Source organism: Marasmius oreades, chromosome 10, assembly GCF_018924745.1.
Source record: "Marasmius oreades isolate 03SP1 chromosome 10, whole genome shotgun sequence".
Lineage (NCBI taxonomy): Eukaryota > Fungi > Basidiomycota > Agaricomycetes > Agaricales > Marasmiaceae > Marasmius > Marasmius oreades.
In genome coordinates, this window is record NC_057332.1 from 471651 (window position 1) to 490297 (window position 18647).

At 45.9% G+C, this 18647-nt stretch overlaps 2 protein-coding genes and 1 non-coding gene across 5 annotated transcripts; 1 reads left to right on the forward strand and 2 right to left on the reverse strand.

The window, feature by feature from the left end:
- Positions 1–2915: 2915 nt before the first annotated feature.
- On the forward strand, positions 2916–3395 carry E1B28_002187 (uncharacterized protein; the record flags this gene model as incomplete). The annotated part of the gene is made up of 1 exon (XM_043159094.1): positions 2916–3395. The coding sequence occupies one exon, from the start codon at positions 2916–2918 to the stop codon at positions 3393–3395; it is 480 nt and encodes a 159-aa protein (XP_043002692.1).
- Positions 3396–5728: 2333 nt separating this feature from the next.
- Positions 5729–5820, reverse strand: E1B28_002188. The gene has a single exon. It is a non-coding gene; the product is annotated as a tRNA-Ile (tRNA).
- Positions 5821–5848: 28 nt separating this feature from the next.
- E1B28_002189 (uncharacterized protein) lies at positions 5849–10717 on the reverse strand. Of its 3 annotated transcripts, XM_043159097.1 has the most exons (10): positions 10597–10717; positions 10314–10542; positions 10126–10266; positions 9409–9819; positions 8473–9057; positions 8201–8419; positions 7335–8133; positions 7174–7274; positions 6267–7094; positions 5849–6197 (listed from the first exon to the last, which is right to left on the reverse strand). In XM_043159097.1, exons 2-10 carry the CDS (start codon positions 10337–10339, stop codon positions 5981–5983), a joined length of 3327 nt encoding a protein of 1108 aa, XP_043002695.1. In that variant the 5' UTR covers positions 10340–10542; positions 10597–10717; the 3' UTR covers positions 5849–5980. The 3 variants fall into 3 exon arrangements, with proteins under 3 accessions (XP_043002695.1, XP_043002693.1, XP_043002694.1); XM_043159095.1 differs by having other exon boundaries at positions 10314–10717; XM_043159096.1 differs by having other exon boundaries at positions 8473–9819; positions 10314–10717.
- Between the last annotated feature and the right edge of the window lie 7930 nt (positions 10718–18647).

An 18647-nucleotide genomic window follows, 5' to 3' on the forward strand; every position in this document is an offset into this window, starting at 1 on the left:
TGTGTTCCCATTCATCCTTTATTTTTCTATCCTGTGTCTCTGGCATCGGAGGACGAACATACTGATCCACTGTTTGTTTTACACCATGAAGTCTATTTAGGCCTTCCAGGGAGACACCTGAACAAGTATCTCTACTCGAAACTCCAAGTCCTGGTGAATAAACACTTTGAACCATGGTAGCTGACATTGTAATTGCAGCTTCCTGGACTTCATCGATTGTCCAAGAGTCCTGACACTTCTTGAGCTTCTCTCAAATGTCAGTGTCCCTTCGCATTTCAGACATAGCTTTCGCTACTAAATGCTTTCTAATCTTGTCTGCAAATCTTGGTTCCAACGTATTCAAATAATACAAGACTAAGTCAATATTCATAATCAGCGGGGGCATAGTATTCTTCAACTTTTTAGCTTCTAAATTGAATTCTCTATTAAATGCCGCTAACTTCGACGTATGACCGAACGGAATGTACTTTGCTCGTTCACAGACGGTAAGAAGACGCTCCCTTGAGCTGATCTTCCTATCCTGTGCTTCAGGAAATTCTTGAAGCAACTCATCCTTGAAAAGCTCCCAGTCGTAACCTCTTGCAGAGGCAATAACATCTTCGAGCAACTCTTGGGTGGTCAGATCCATCTGTGTCATTGCGATGTTGATCTTCGCCTCATCATTCTCGATATTATTCCATCGAAAATAATCTTCTAGTGCAGTCAACCAAGCTTCAAACGTTTCCAGACGGTCTTTACTAAAGACCTGTAATCTCATCTTATGTTTGTCTCCTTTCAAGACCTCCCTAGCTTCCGCTGTGAGGTCCATCCATGACTGTTTCACTGGTCGAACCACATTTTCCTGTGGTTCTGGTCCTTCCGTATTTACTGAGTTTGCCATATTAGCTCTACTCAATAATTCAATATCAAAATCTAAGTCTCTCTCAAAAGATTGAAAAGGATCCGAAATACCTTCCAGTTCTGAAACTGGAGTATTCGCTGGAGGTACCGGTGGTTCTGGTGTTCCTTCTCTAACTTGTGACAAAGAGTTTTCTGGATCTTCGGTTTCTTTGCCAAAGTTCCTTATTCTTTCAAAAATAGATACAACCGAAGTAGTTGCTAAGGCTCTATCCCTTAATGAAGCAAGTCAGAGACTATTAATCTCTTGTTGCAATTGTATATTTTCTTTTAGAAGAGCAACTTGCTTTTCTAATTCTTGTTCCTGTTGGATCTTAGAAATTCGATGTTCGGTTAATTCTAAGTTTCCTGCAGCGCTCGAAGTCTGCATTGATCTCATTCGCGAAGTGCTAACTGCTTTTCCCTTATCTATTTTCTTAGATCTGGGTGCAATTTTGACAAGTACTGCGGTTTGATCTCAACCAAATGAACAATTGTACTTCTTAGAAGCTAACTTCTGCGAAGTGTACAGTTTCAAGAATTCTTTCTTTCCTAGTAATACCACCCCCTGCGGTGGTCACCAGATAATAACGCTGTGTAACACCACTAAATATGGCTAGCAAACACACCTCAAGCACAAAGTGCACAAACCAAAACCACACCAAGAAGAGTATACACAAGTGTAAGGGGTGGAGGTCGGTATTCTTAAGGCTTTAGTTTTCACTAAGAGGCACCAAGAAAGATAGAATATGGGGGGTCTTCGGTTTTATAGAAGTTTCAATCAAGGTTCTTTCACTACAAGAGTGACAATATGATTCACCAATTCCAAAATTCAATATCTGACTTTTCAACAAAGCTTTACAAGTCTTCACCGAAGTTCGGTTCCAAGTTCAATATCCAAACTAGACAATAGCAATCCAAATTCAATATAAGTCCAAATTGACTTCAATATCCAGAGTTCAATTCCAAGACAATATGCCAATACCAAATTCAATTGCAATAATCTAAATCTATCTTTCCAAACACAGAACACCAACTTCAGTGAAGACTGGGGCAAAGGTCAAATCTCGAGCGAATCCTAGTAGGTGAACTGAGTCTCCTCTCGTAGGTTGCTGGGGAAAATCCCTCTTTCCTGCCCTCCTTATATACGGTTTTTCTAATAAATACTAGTAAAAGTCCAAAATGTGTGTGAAACTGGTAAATAATAATGAAATCCCTTTCAGTCGAACAGAAACTCGCTTAATCAGGTATAATACAAGAGTTTTATGTGCTGAAGTGCCAAATCGAATATTAAACTGAATATCTGTTCCTTGTTTCCTGGTTGCAATGTAGGGACTTGACTTCACTGAAGTACCCGACATATCCGCATTCTCCTGTTTTTCCTAGGGAACGAGTCCCTGTTTCAGGTGTATCCATTCTTCATGTTTCTGTTCTATTCCTTTTTTGGAGAAGATCTAGCCTTGATCCTAGGCCCTGTCCCCAAGGTTTCTCTCTTGAAATCAAATATGTCATGCACTTCGCTGAAGTCCGTGTTTCCTTGGTTTTCCGAGAAATTCCTATTCTTCCATTTTCCATTTGTGAGAATCGGCTGTTCCTTCCTTTATCCTTGTTTGGATTTCTATATCCGAGAATTTCATATATCCGAGCAGTCCAACCAGACTTCGTTGAAGTTTCAATAAAGTGTTTAATAAAATCCCTATGTTCGCTATGAGCATTCCAGGAGTAAGATGAGGCCTTCCAATAAAAGAACAAAGGTTTTTAAACGGCTGCTTCCCGAAATTCGTACAGTTTTCTGAACTTCGGCAAAGTCTCTCATCTTTCCTAATTTTGTACCATTTGTACAGATAAAGTCTCTTGTAGAGGCTCATGCTTTAACTAGAAGTACGGGCTCACTCTAGTCCTATTAATCCCATAATTTATAACTCATAAGTGTTAAAATTGTATAAATATGCATCTTTAAGGTCTTTTCCGATTTATATCGCGATACTGCCATATTATCCAAGATAAAACTTACTGATTTCCAACAACGTTCGCGCCTTATGCGACAAACTTCTCTCTTGCAACGAGTGCGGAAATACCGAGATTCTCTGCTCGTCCAGATACCCAGTCTCCGATCTCTAATTGAAGCTGAACCACAATCTGAATCCTCAAAGCCAGAGATGATGAATCTCTTCCTCCCTAGCTCCCTTGACAAACAATCTCGCACTCTCATTCTGACGGAACTCATTCAATTAGAAGATCAACTTCGCTTTGCACAAGCATATGAATCACTCAGTCAACTTCGAGCTCAGCTACATTCCCATTCTGTTGTTTACAAGAATATGTCCCGTTTACAGCCTTCACAAGGCATGTATACGAAAATGAATGCACTCCAGGACAAAATTGATGCACAAATTGCAGCAATAGCAGCTACCTATCGTGCGGCTCGTTCGGCCCTATTGCAAACACACGAACATGGAGAGTGGATGAACTCCCTGAAGGAGCTGCAAGACAAGGATATTCGAGGGATCAGTGAATGAGTTTTGAAGAACAAGGAGAGGGAAGACTGGCGATTGGCACAGGAACGAAGTGGGGTGAGTGCAAGTGCGATTGATGGGGTCCTCAATGAGGTCAATATGCCTATGGTCCCCTTCAATCCAGTTTTGGCGCTTGGACAAAGTAAACAAATGCTCTCATGGATCTGGTACACCCATATTACAATTGTGGGTGGTGAAAGGATCACTGATGGGGCGAGTTTTGAGGAGATTCAGGATAGTGAGTTAATCTACTAACACGATATTTATCTGCATTGGATCACTAATGATTTCCAGGCCTTCGTTCCGAATGGTGTAAAGCACGAGCTCACTCCTGCCAACCACGAGAAGAACTGCGGCTTGTATCAGAAGAAATGCACCGCTCGATTGAATATTGCTACTACCTGGCTGGTTGGTGGGAACCACAGATCGGATGATGAGGGGATGTCTCTCTGTTTGTACAGGAGGGTTTGACGGCATACGCAAAGGAACATGCTCACGTTGAGCGTAATCATGGTTGTCATTGGGCACAGGTATGGCACCCCATACGTGAGCAGGCAAAGTTAATCCTTTCTCACCTTGGGGATCCGCGCTACAATGCTACCCTTCCATTGATGTCTCCATTGGAGGTGGAAGTTGAAGTAGATGAAGATGAGGGGAGGGAGGACTTAGATGACAATGATGATTGAGAACTGGTTGAGCTAGGTGCTTTCTTTTGGTGTTTTTGTTCAGTCGCTATTGGTATGATACGATACGTAAATCTATATCGTATTTCAATCCTTTTATTGATATAAGGTCCACTGCCCTGGTCCAGTGTGTCCATTAATGAACTTGATGACTTAGTAATTGGATTAGAACTGGAGGACAGCAAGGACCATCAATGGTATGGGAGGATTGATGCTCAGAGGTCCATTAAGAGACGGTATTTTGATTTTTACCTCCTGCATTGCAGGATTATTAATGGAAGAAAATAGGAGGTCGGTGAGGTCCATTAAAGGACGGTATTTCGATTTTTACTATGCATCGTGGGATTATTAATGGAATACAATAGGAGGTTGGCAGGGACCATCAATGGTATAGGAAGGTGGGATTACTAATGGATAAAATGGAAGGTCGGCAACCATCAATGGTATGGGAGGTTTGATGTTCAGAGGTCCATTAAAGGACAGTATTTCGATTTTTATGCCCCTCCCGCATCATGGGATTATTAATGGAATACAATAGGAGGTTGGTGGGGACCATCAATGGTACAGGAAGGCAGGATTATTAATGGGATAAAATGGGAGGTCGGCGACCATCAATGGTATGGGAAATTTGATGTTCAGAGGTCCATTAAAGGATGGTATTTCGATTTTTACCCCCCGCATCATGGTATTAGTAATGGAATACAATAGGAGGTCGGCAGGGACCATCAATGGTATGAAGGTAAGCCATTGATGTTTGGAGATCCATTAAAAAACGGTATTTTGATTTTACCTCTTGCGTTGCAGGACTTATTAAGGGAATGAAACGGGAGATACGGGTATAGGAAGGTACATTGGAGGTCCATTAAAATACATTAAAAGACAGAGCACGAACCACGGGCCAGTAATGAAGAAGGAGCTGATACATTAATAGCCTTGGGGCTCCTTGGAACCCAAGGCCAATCATTATAACAGGAGCAGGAAGAATTTCTGGAGATCATTATAAACATCTTACATGGTCTGTTGCGAGGACATTGATGTTGCACATGTGGGTGGTTCAAGTTGTGGGTGTATGGGGGTACATGTAAATGACATTTGGAGGATTTTTTGGCGCAAGTGATTGCTAGCATTCGATTTCAAACCCTTCATCTGAATCGTGTTCACATTGAATCGATAGGTGGAGCAGTCATTACAGCCCTTCGATGGCCAGAGTCTGGGTTGATAAGATTCATGTCTTCATTTCTCCCAACTGAATTGCATCTTACAAAGGCCAGGTCCCAACTTTTCTCCTGAATGACCCCACAAACAGGCACGATGTTGTCCTTGCTGCCTATAGTCCCCTTAGACTGTGACATGAGCAGATATGTAAGCGTGGATATACATTCAGTCAGGAATATGAGTATGGAGATGCACAAACTTTGCGTCACATCCGTTCTTCAATCGTCCAGACTTAAGAGACCAAAAACTTTCTAGTATCCCTATGGTGGAAGCTTGAGAGAAAATGTATTGAAAGTTGAGAGGAGCTGCTGTTCTGAGATCTCCTTCTCAACGAGTTCACAAGGTATACTATAATAATACAGTATAATGTTGCAACCGCTCGAATACAAGATGCTCCACCCAGAGCCGAGCCAAAATAGAAAAAGCACAACCAATACATGGCCAACGTGGGGATCGAACCCAAGACCTTCACGTTAACTTCATGATTGTAAATATTAGCACGACGCTCTAACCAACTGAGCTAGTCGGCCCATAAGATAGTGCAACAAACCATATCTCTTGATAGGTCTGGACAATCGATAACGACGGTATACAGGCATCTATTATACCGTCCCAAGAAAAAACATAACGATATACTTATAATCTACATATTGTCCCATGTCTTGTGCCAAGAAACCAACACCCTCCTCTTCAAAGCCTCCTCACCAAATCCCCTTCAAGAACATATCTCCCTCTATCCCCAGACGCAACAACGGCTTTTGCAACTTCAGCCGTATCAAAGTCCTCATGCTTATCAGGCGGCATCGCAGCGTTAAGATACGTCAGGAGCGAAGAGATCGACATATCATCCGTCGCTTCATAAGTCGTTTGGAAGAGATAGGTGATGGACGAGAATACGAAGTGTTTCCTGGAAATAAAAACAAAAAAAAAATGAACATCCGAATACTAAATAAAAAAAAAACACCGAGTGACTCACCTCCCACTAGGAGAATCCAAATCCGCCAACTGAGGCGGAACGTACGCAGAGATAGCAGGAACAACCACCTGCGCCGTACTTCTCCCTCCTCCTCCTCCATACAGTCTCCTCGGAGGAGAAGTCGGTGGCTGTGGTCCAGGACGAGAGTCATACGGATACCCCGAATTTCTCCTAGACATTGCCGGTCTCCTCGCTGAACGTCTACTCGACTTTTCCCCACTGATCATCTCCACATCTCCATCTCCATCCACTACATTAACGTTCCTTTCACCCTCACCCTCACCCATCGTATCAGGATCAACCTCAGCAAGTTCAACATCTCCCTCATTAGGAATACGCATACCCCGATACACATGCGGAACATGCTTCCCTCCACGCTGCTTCGTCGATGACACAGCAGAAGGCGGAGGCGGTGGAGGCGGTGGAGGTACCGACTGAAACCCGGTCTCCGAGAAGTATGGATGATGATGATGGTGATGGTGATACTCCGAATCATGGCGACGAACACGGAGAGTATCCGATCTCTTGTTCAAATAATACTCGACGACAGGATCACTGCTCGCCGTAGAAACTGGCGTCGAACCTTCGCTACCCGATTCATCAACATCTTCATCTTCGTATGTTCCGGGATCACCATACGGCGGTGGCGTCAGCAGCCCCGCGGGATAATCACGATCACGATGAGATGGAGGTCCATGTGGAACGATGTGTCGATAGGGATGATGGGATTCATGATGATGACGCGAGGAAGATGAAGATGCTATACGCATAGCCTCTCGACGTCTCTTGAATTCTGCGATTTCTTCTGCCTTTTGAGTACGACGTTTGCTGAAAGTGGAAAAACAAAAAAAAATAATTTAAGAAACGATAAGTCCTGCACTTCAACATGGGGTGGAAATCCACTTACTACCTCACCAAACATTTTCCCCTATGTTGCAACCACGGATAAGCACAATAACTGCTATCCTGTCGAAGCTGTACCCATTTCTGACATAATGAACAGAATACCTTGCAAAAGTCAGCAAACTATCATCTTCACAAACCAAAAAACTCGGTAAGGTGACCTACCCGATTTGGCTCGACCTCTTCAATCAAAGGATCAGCTCTCAGGGTCGCAGCTCGCTGTTCAGCATTCCTCCTTCTCGATTCTTGAGCAGCAGTTGACAAGCTACCGGAACCAGAACCAGAACCAGACACTCCGGCGGATGAAAACGCTGCGACCGTAGGAACACGAGGACTCAAACTCGCCCCGATCCGCCGTACCTCTCCGTTTCCGTTATCCTCACTTGTCCCCCCAGGACCCGATGACGTCTTGACATCATTAACACCAACACCAACACAGGAACCTCCCGGCCCCTCTCCAGGCGAAGGATGTCTAGTCTGACTTTGACTCTGACTTTGACTACCCCCACCAACCGGTGGAGTCGGCGAAGGGCTTAACGAACCTTGAGGTCGCGACTGAGAGTATGTCGCCATCCTCCTCTCCCTCTGTCTTTCGAGTTCGGGGGAAGAAAACGGCCGGGATGAGTCATTGTGAGTTTGAGGAACAGGAACAGGAACAGTTCCTGAAGATCCAACACCACCACCACCACCACCACCACCAACCACTACCGGTGTAGCACCTGAAACGGACAAAGCCCTTCGTCGCATGAGAGTTTCTTTCCAAAATAGAATCTCACTGGCGGGTGGTGGGCGATGTGTAAGAGAGGGATGAGGATGAGATACGGATGGAGAACCATTGGGCGGGTGGGGAGGGAAGGATGGGAGTTGGGACCTTGAAAGGTGAGGGGAATGTTGATGTTGACTCGATGGACGGGCGTGAGAGGGTGGTGGTGCTTGAGGTACGGCTTCAGGAGATAATGTAGGTCTAAAAAAACAACATGGCCGTTATATCAATAGTCCAAGAGAAGAGAAGAGAAGGGACAGATACTAACGGTCCACTCCCGGTCTGAGTATTCCTAGGCCTGACCTTCTGGCAGCTCGACTTGTGCGCTAGCCATTTCTGTACGGCCTGAAGATGGTCGTCAGAATTTATCCCAATCCACTGGTCGCATTCGGAACATAGAACACGCTCGGCATCGAACTTGCGTACGTCAGGGTCCTTCGAAAACAAGGAATTGCGCTCTTCCAAAGCATATGTATTCTTAGATGATCTAAGATGTACAACCGTGAGTAAGGAAACCCAAACGGATCAGAGAGGACCCACATCTTTTTCGCTAGACAGCTCTTCCGGTGAGCGTCCCATGGGATAGAACAATACGTCGAGTTCGGTCTCAACCTAATCCACTTATCGCAGCTCGCACAAAGCACTCTATACGCCTCAAATTGAGCGACGTATGGGTCGCTCTTCAAATAATGGATTCGCTCTTCCTCAGTCCGTTTTGCTCGGCGACGTTTGGGTGGAGGATGAGCGAGAGCAGAGGCAGTCGACTCTGGAGTGTAGATGACCGGCTCTCTCTCACCACCGTTAGAAGGAGCAAGAGGCAGAAAGGAATGACGAGCATGGTGCTGGTGCTGGTGCTGGTGCTGGTGGGGATGGGGATGGGGATGTTGAGAGTGAGAATGCGGGTGCCCAGGGTGTTGGTAAGGTCCATGTGGCGGAGGCGATATAGAGGTCGATAAACGTTTATGGGAGTCGGAAGGGTGATGATCGTGATGGCGAATATGACAGACATCCTTAGGGACTGAAATGGAATGAGGTTCCGGAGCATGGCTGCGGTTCTGTAGATGTGAGTGATGGTGCATTTGGTGATTCGGTTTTGGGCGTGAAACAGATCCGGCCGCGGAGGCACTGTTGTAAATAGCAAACATCAGTAAAGGTTGTCAGAGACGGCAAGAGGGAAAGGGTGTCTGGGTGTGCGCGCAAAAAATATACAGATTTCCGTCTAGTTAAGGAAAGTTTGATTGATTTACACCGAACCGAGTATCAATGCTTTTCGATGAACATGTGAAATCCACGCCGTCTGAGCTCGGAAGAAGGACCGCGAGAAAAAAATACAAAGACAACAAGCCAGCATAGAAAGGCGAAATTTTCCTACGGCTTAGCAATGACAGGAAGAAGAGAAAAAGCCCGAATCGCGATAAGATCACGGAAGAACAGACAGAAAATGGACGCTCGAAAAGTACGAGAAACGTGACTCACCAATTGAGCCTATGTTTGTTCCAAGGGTCGAGGTTGAACTGGCCAGTTTCTGGATTTCTGAACGGAACATCCGTCCCGCAAGCATGGCACTTGATACAACCACTCTCGTATTCCGACACGGAGCCAGGGGGAACATCATCCCCTCCGGAAGGTGAAGAACACCTCTTGATCTTCACAGAGACCGAAGGGAGCCGAAAGTCGATTCGAGGCAGCGACGGGGGTGATGGCGATCCACTTGCAGCCTTCTCGACAACGTCCACACCGTCACCATCATTAACCTCGTCACCTTCGGCATCTACATCACCTTCCATATCGGCGTCATCTTCAGTGATCTGGACCGAATGTTGCTGTTGCTGGCTCTGTTCCCCGCTTTCGTCGGGATGAGATTTACGTTTCCGTGGATTGAAGTTCCTGGAACATGATAGTAACGTGAGCAACGAACCATGGCAATGGGAAAGTACACGAAGAAGATAGATAAATTCCAAGCAACAGCATGGATGAGATAGCCTAAATGACAGTGACAAGCCAAGGGTAGGTTTGAACGCCGGTTGGCCATAGAGCTCAAGTAAACTTGGGTTCACGGCTCAATCACCGACCCTGGCCTATGTCGATGTGAAAGGTTTGACCCGACCTCAATAGAATTCCACGAGGTCATCTCCACGCACAAACGATCCAACCCATCCCTGAGCCCTTGATCAAGCCAAATAGACGACTTACTCGCTCTGCGCTGACATCGTTGACTTTGGGGTGACCTTGGAAGGAGGTGGAGGCGATTCTCGTTCTAGTTTAGGCTCCGAAGTGGTCTTCATTGGCATCTTTGGTGATGGCGTTGGGGAGCCAGGAACATCGTGCATCGGTCTATAAAACTGTAAGTCGTGGCCCAATCGAGAAGATGAACGACATACTGAATCTTTTCCGATAAACCCTCCATGACATACAGACACCTCGACCAAAGCACGGAGGGAAGTTGAGAGTAGTGGTCGTTCAGGGATGAAGGAAAGAGGACGAAGAAAGGAAGGGGATGATATGAGTGGCGTAAATGAAGAGGCCATGATATATACGAGTTATAAGAGGGCGTTCGGTGGTAGAATCTCAATGTTCCGTTGCCAAAGCAGGGTAACACGACAAACACAACTGGCATGCGGACCTAAACAAAAATAAAAATAAATTTGTATTTACTAACTCAACTTAGCAGAACTCCGGACGTCTTATTGGATCTCGACTCGTTTCCATTACAGGAGATTTCCTCGTCAATTCAATACAGGGGGGCCGATTTGAGCAAACGACCGGTGTTGGCGGCGAAGCGAAGAAAGAAAAGTAGCGTGACAGGTCACATTCCCGATCTGTCAGCTCGGTTCCATCATTCTGCAAACCCCCTTCATATACTCTAATTTTTGACAGTCCCTTACGCTTGTTGTGGACACAAGCTGGCTTCTAACTTCTGATGCAAAACTTCTTCAACGTGTTCATTCACCTCCTGAACAGCCTTCTTGCGTTAGTGAAACAATACTAACATCACGTTGGCAGTGCGTCTAGCTTCGTCTGACTCTGTATAACCGGAAACGTGCCTTTTTGCCTGAGCGAACATCCAATTCCACGCACATCTCAATCATCAGACTTCCAGTTGTTTTTTTCACCCTTGACACTTGCAACCGTATTGACTGATGTATTAGATCAATACGAACTCAAAAGTGATCATTAATTTGCCTCGGAAACCATGATACAAACTTCAGCACGACGAACAAAATGCTACCAACAAGCTTACATTCCAAGGTTGCTACGGGCTACTGAGAGAACCCCGATTCCGGCCAAGTTTGCCCACTATAACGATCGCCCAAGTGCATTCAGAAAAAGCTTAGGTTTCCGTGCCCGCGTTCGCCAGGTTTAGAGTACACTGGCACCGGCCATACTCTCGACCGCCAAGTTTCCTACGACCACTCTGATTGACCCCCCAACCGGTGATCTTGGCTCTCAATGATCAACATTCATATACCAAAGATCTTGTCTACGCCTCTGTACGTTGACATTGCGGCAGGACGGGAACATAGCATACTAGACGTGATGTAAGTACACTCAGCCCGCCTTGTTTTTTCATTTTGTCACGACATCTCTGCCTTGGCGTTCGACTATTAACAGTTAATGGATAGCTCGTGGTCCTCCCCTCCCCTCCCAGGCCCTCCAGTGACAGGGATTTACGGTTTTTTCAACGTTCTGTGGCGTTTGATTATAATATCCCATCCATACGTCGGGACCCGAAACGCTGCACCTTTTCCTCATGTCATAAACTTGCAGCCATAATCATAACATACCCTATGTCAAACGTCGACGTGCACCATCTAGTTTTTTCAACACATCTACATCACCCTCGTCGGCTGGCTGGGGATCGCCCTCCTACGAGTTTTTTCAATGCTCCCTGGCCGCGCCCACCGCCCATACATAACCCCATTCCCCTCCTTCACCCCCTCCCCTCTTCTCCCGCCTACGGACGACCTCTGATTGACCCCCCACCAGTAACTCTGCCCCCTTCAATGATCAATATTCGTATACAAGGGCCTTGTATCTGGCGCTTTGTTTGTACGTTGACGTTGCGGCAGGGCGGAATCGTAGAGGTTACTAGACGTGATGTAGTTTCACTGAACTACCCGCCCTTTTGATAAGTTTTTCATTTCTGTCCTGGCGCTCAACTACTACAGTATAAAATTAAACACTGGATGGGATGACTCGACCTCGTGTACACCCTCCCCTCCTCCCAGACCTCTCTTGGCGTCCTCTCTGCAAACAACATATGTAGGGGGCGGGCGGGGTCCAAAAGGTTCTGTGGCGTTTTTGGTAAATTATAATTTCCCCACCCACATGTCGGCGTCCGAAGCGCCGGAAATTTCTCTCCGCATGTGTTTTGTTTTTGTTTTTGTTTTTGTTTTTCTTCTCCATGTCATTATCATAAACTTTGCAGCACGCATAACATACCATATGTCAAACGTCGAAATTGCGCCATCTCAACATATTTTATGGATCAACTTCAATTTTGCCGGCTACTTAGTTGGGATCGACCTCTGAGAGCTCCAACACATATGTCATACGCATACGCCCTTTCGAGAAAAGAACATTCATCGCAGAGCGGCGTAATTTTCCGTGTTCTGTGGCGATGTCGAAGAAATCCCCTCATTGAGTTTTCATCTTCATCTTATCACCCCTTTGTAAATGAACCCATGCTGCGCGATACATATATAAGTTAGAGAACTCCAATCCAACAAGATCAAAGTTCATCTTTTGTTGATAAAAAACTTGATATGAGTCCAGCGGCTGATATGATATGACAGTGAGTCATAACATAGCCATATCCCTATTCAATAATTTCGGATTTTTTATTCACACTCACTCCAGATATCCCCAACCCTTTACTGTACCTTTTCCTTTCATTTTTTTCCAACTGAACTTCATCCACTTTGTACTCCGTAACCTTGTTAAGCATGCACGTAGCGCGGGCCCGGGGGGGCGGGGGCGGTGCGATATGTGTGCGCGCCGGATGCCAGTGCCAGTGGGCCCAGCCTGAGTGTGGCAATGGGTTTGGAAAGTTAGTTAGACATGGTGCATGTCAGGACTCAGGTGCATGCGTCTGCGTGGGCCGTCATATATCATATATCATATATCATACTGTATACGCCACCCCCCCAAAGCTCGCGGCGCGGTGATTCAAATATTCAGACATCAGGCGAACTTTGAAAAGAGATCGCCGTTTTTTCGGTTGTAGTGGGGTAGAAAGTTCATATTCTGAATCTAACATAAGCAGAAGGAAACAATAACAATGGTACTGAGTTGCCCTTCATTAAAATCATCCGAAGCCGGAGCTTCTTTTCTAGAGCATTGCTTATTCGTATACTAAGTACTGTAGTTATGTTTGTCACCGTTTCTTTCCGCCGAGAGAAAGGAAAGCCGCAGGCTGCCCGTACTGACCGTGACCGTCCCCTTTCCCTCCAGGCTGTTATGGACCTACTGTATATATATACCCAGAACACAAGGTCCGCTTTCATCAAAATCATCCGAAATCCGGAGTTTCAAGCACTGCTTGTTGAATATCCAGGATACTGATATCTACCCAGTTGAGTATCTCGGCAAACGCGGGTCCTTTCTCATACTCTATGTTCATCGCGTTCGCGTTTCGATATTTCAAAAAAATCCTTTTTCCGCCGGTTGAGAAAAAAAAAACTTTTAAGTACCCGTAACTTGAACTGCATTGTTTACAACGGATTGACCAAAAATGATCATGGAAGTCCGAATCACTGGGTGCCCACTCAGTGGCACTGCCGACATGAGCATAACCATAACCATAACGTTCCCTCCTCCCCATCCGAATGCATCATTGATCATACCGAACTCGAACCTTGTTACCCTCCCCCTTCCGACGTCCGTTCTATATGCTACATACATATTACATACGGTATCTAGTGATATGATGTGCGACGACTCGGGCTCACCGCCATATGAAAGTTCATCATTTGGATTTGGTTATTCAAGTCACGACTCATGGTTGGGGGGGTCCTGGGTCACACGCGTATGTCATTCCGAGAATTCGATGAATACAGTAACAGTATGCTTATGTTTTCTCTTTTCACAAATTTGCGATGACTACGGGACATTTGTTGTGTTTGTTTTTTCTACTCTACGCACGATGTAAGTTCGTGGAAATCAAATTTCAGAAACACGTGTTTTTTGGCGTGATGGGCCCGGGATTGTCAAAGCTACTTGTAAGTAAGCGCGCCGCGCCACCTGCACCTATTCATTCCAAACTCATTCACCGTAAGGGCTGTATTTATAACACTCTGGCAGCGACTCGCTTTACTTATCTTTACTTACTTATGGTACCAGATATCCGATAATTCAAGTTCATCATACAACAATAGACGTCAAACTTCAAAGATGTCAGTGTGAGTCGATCCTTGGGTACTTCTAGCACTTCAAGCCCTTTCTCACACCAACACCAACTTCCATTTCCTAGTCCCCGGCGCACCGCTCCAGTTTCACGGTTTCAACGTTCAACACTTCAACGTGCGGCGTGCGGCAGCTCCCAGAATGCCCATGATTGCCATTTTTCTCACTCCGCCGACGCTCATATATATACATAATGCGGGTGGGTGTGAGTCCGAGTGGGGGGGCGAATATGGAATACAGTTACAGTACTTACGTTGTGTCAAAGCATTGGGCGTCGCCACCGGTTCCGTACTTGAAAAAAAAAAAAAAGGACAGCGAAAATTAAATCCATCATATACACTGTACACAAATGATACAACGCCCAGGCTCAAGAGTCAAGATTGTGTCGATCCAACCTTGACTTGTCGGCCCAGCGACTTTCACTGCAAATCAAAACTGCAACCATGACTACTTACGACTGCGGCATGGGGCGCTCGTAAAACATGAGATAAATTGACTCGACCGTTCCACGGTACGCCTACGATATTGGCATTTGTTAGTAGTTACGACTCGAGAAGTTGGGATAACATATGATTGTTTTTACATAAATTCTACGGGGAGTCGTTGTCCACCGATTTTTTGTCAAGAAACAAAAATATTACATAGATGGGTTTCGTGGGGACCGGTACTTACTTTACCGGTAACCGGGCCCTGGACGCGAATTCGGGAATATGTTTCTGTTTCTTGCAGGTGCTAGTTGGCAGTGGGTCACACAATACCGTCACCAATGTTTTTTTTGAAGACAGCGAGAATTGAGATGATCAATACGACAGGGAAGTGAAGATAAGGCTTGCTGTAACTTTCTTTTCCTCACGCTCCAAGCTTCGGGCACGAACCATTAGGACTGCATTGGCAACCTACGATCATCGTCCAGCTGCCCTAATCCCTTTTCACAACCGAAAAATAGCAAACCAGACCTTCATCTTTATGCAACTGCCTAGAATAGAGTTCCTTACTCCCCGGGCGCCATCGTTCCACTGACATGTTACGGCTACGTTGCAAGTTCAAATTGGCATTTGGCATGGTACGGTGATAAGTTCCTCCCCCGAGTCCGACACGCGCGCGGCGCGCCTCCATATGTTCATTCACGAGTTCGTCGTCGTCGTCTTCCTGAATTGTGCTCTGGTTTTTTTTATTTTCGTAGGGGTTGAAATACACATAAGTAGTTCTACGGGGTAAAGCTTAAGCTTAAGCTTAAACCAGGGTGGCAGTCGCCACGCGCCACGGCCCCGGCTCCGGGAATCGCCCCCTCCAACCGTGACGAGGATTGGTGGTATAATAATAAATAATAACACAAACTGAGTTCTGACTCCTCGGAGTCAAACTTATGTGCAACGAATCGGAAACATACGTCGATCCCTCGGTGCCGGTACCAGTGAGCTTGAGTAGTGGGTGTTTTTGGGGAGCTTGACGGTCGCTTTCACTCGGAGATATACGTATACCACTGACAATACGGTTGTCGAAATTCGATTCTCGGTTAACAAGTTTCCCGAGGGCCGGTGAGCGGTTACATGTTACAAGTCGTACTGGTATTTACTGTAGTACTTACTATTACTGCCTTGACTCCCTTCCCCCGCGTCCGAGTCCTAGCCCACGGGTCAACCCGCTCATTATGATCATGACTTCGATCTGACTCTTCCCAAAATGCGCTGGGGGACCACTCGGAGGTTTCCGAATCATTAGAAAGTGACACATCGGTATTTGCCGGTTGTCAAAGCCACCCCCAGACTGGTACTTTGGTTTTTTAAATTTAATTTTTTTTACAGTAATGAGCTTGTACATTATCCCCTTTGCGTACTGCAAACACTGAAAGGAAGCGCTGGATCATTATCTTGTTGTTATTGTTGCCGGTTTTTTTTTTGTCATACTGCAGCGCGTGAAACTAAGGTAACCTACTACTGTATGCATAAAAAATCCGAGTCACTCAGGCTGGCACGTTTCATTTTTTTTTGAGGAAAAAAGAGAAGGAGAAACTTGAAGGCCTGGATGGACGCACGCCAACCAGTACTAGTATGTCAGTGTACTGTGTTATTACAACACTTCCTCCCCTCGCCTTTAGTAAGCCTTCAGTATAAACCCCAGCGAGCGGCGGGCTTCAAATTGTAAGTATTGTATGTAAGTTATATACTGCAGGCGCCGATTCGCAACCCGTAAAAGCGCTAATCATCCCCCCCACTACCAAAAAAAATCAAAAAATCAAATCAAATCCCTGATCAAGTACAATTACTTCCTTGCGTCAATGTCAGTGAGCGCTCCGTTCATGGTTGCGGTTCGGGATTTGATAGGATGATTATGATTATGATCTGGTAGCTCTTTTCTGGGCGAAGCTCTTTTTTAAACTGGTAAAACAAAGTCCAAGCTCTGTTTCTCTTGTGGTCAACGAGGCTTTAAACGTACCGCGTTGCCATGGTCAATGTCAAGACTCGAGTACTTAAACTCAAGACAAAGTTGCTTAAGAGTACTAATAGTCCGAGTCATATTTTAGTTTAGCGTCGCGTTGCCATAGCCCATGGGTTGAGCCTAAGGAAGTGACGTCCATTTCGAGGAAGGGGTAGACTGAAACTTGAGCTTGAAAGTTTGTAAGGAGTCAGTGTGATATACATGAATAAGTACATGTCGGATTCAAAAACCCGTTGTTTTTCGCTGAAGGCCACACGCACGGATATCCGGTCCGTGGCATCCAGACCCCAAATTAAAGAAGACTCTGCGCGCCTAGACACAAAGCTTCATATTCCTTAACTGGGTTTCCCCCCCCCCTCCCAACGTTTGAAATTGACTCACATGTCAGTTTTCCGAAACTCCGGTTGTGTTTGATTGATATCCGCACTTTTTTTAGTACGTAGCTTTCTTTTCCTCAGCCTAGGCGGCTTCCTGGTATGTCAAGCCTGAGGCGTTGAGGATTCCCCTACCACTGGTACGCAACCGGGAACGAGGCAATGGGAGAAGAAGGGGAATTCGGAATTCCTGCCCGAGTCCCTCACTGGCAGAGAATCTAATTTAGGAACGATCACGTAGAAATTAGAATTACTGAAATCCAAAATATTCCGGTGTTCAACGTTCAACGCCGCACCAAGTCTAGAATCGTAGGATATCATGATAACAGGGATTTCTTTATTATAATAAATAAATAAATTTATTCAAACAAGCGGAACGCCTCACTTCGCATTTACGCAAGGACCCCCCTCACGCACGCACCCTCGTCGATGGAGCCTGTTTAGACAGCTGCAGCGCGCCACACCGTTGCCCCGTGATCGCCACCAAGTAATCTAATTTGCCTCGAGTTTCGAACTTCCTAATATATCCAACGTCCGAAGCGTAAGGAACCTCTCCCTCTCCCCCCCTTTTTTTCGTGCTTCCTCTCCCTTTTCAAACAGAATAAACTTCTTGATCGATCAGTAAGTTTGCTCGCTTCGTATTCCCGAGGACTTTTGTAAAGGGGGTGTGGGTGAGTGACAGTGACTCCACCCTTCCGCCCTCCGCCTCCGTAAAAAAAAATAGGCCAGGTTGCAAGTACCCCCCCCCCCCCCCGGGCCTATCTTCTTGGAAACTCTTCTTTCGTTGTGGCGCAGAAACTGCGGATGAAAGTTGGAGCTCGCCGGCAGTGGCGTGTTCCTTTCAATATTGTGTGTCTGACTTGCCAATGGATGTGATAACAATCATATATATTCTATATTCGTCCCGTCCCACTAGAGACGGGTATGTGGACTGATCCAGCAGCGGGAGTGGAGCACGATATCTCCGTAGGACCGTACGTATTCGATTGAAGGAATGATGAGGGGAGTTGACATTGGGAGTATGTAAGTAACAGGTCAGGGTATTTGGCAGGTACATAACTTTAACTTATTGGTTCAGAAAGAAAGGTCCGAGTCGGCGGTGATATACATAGTTTGCATGTCGACACAAAACGAAGAACAGAAGAAGAAGAAGGGGGGAGTCGCGAGCCTCGAGGGACGGTGATCCCGCGGGTACTGTCACTGGAGACGCTGTCAGTTTCGAGCTAGAAGTGTGTAGTGTGTCGGCGGTGGAAGAGGCACACGTACAGACCCACTTCTGACCCGCACCTGGCTATGATGATGATGATGATATGTTCGGTGGCTTGGGATCGATCGTAGCCATGCGACGCTTTTTTTTAATTTTGAAAGACGCGAGGACGGTTCCTAGCTCGATCTGCAGACCATATGACAATACAAACATACGTGACTTAGCTTCACCGCTTGAGATATCGCCGGTCCATTGTATCCACTCTGGTCCCACTTCTTGACCTTCCGCTG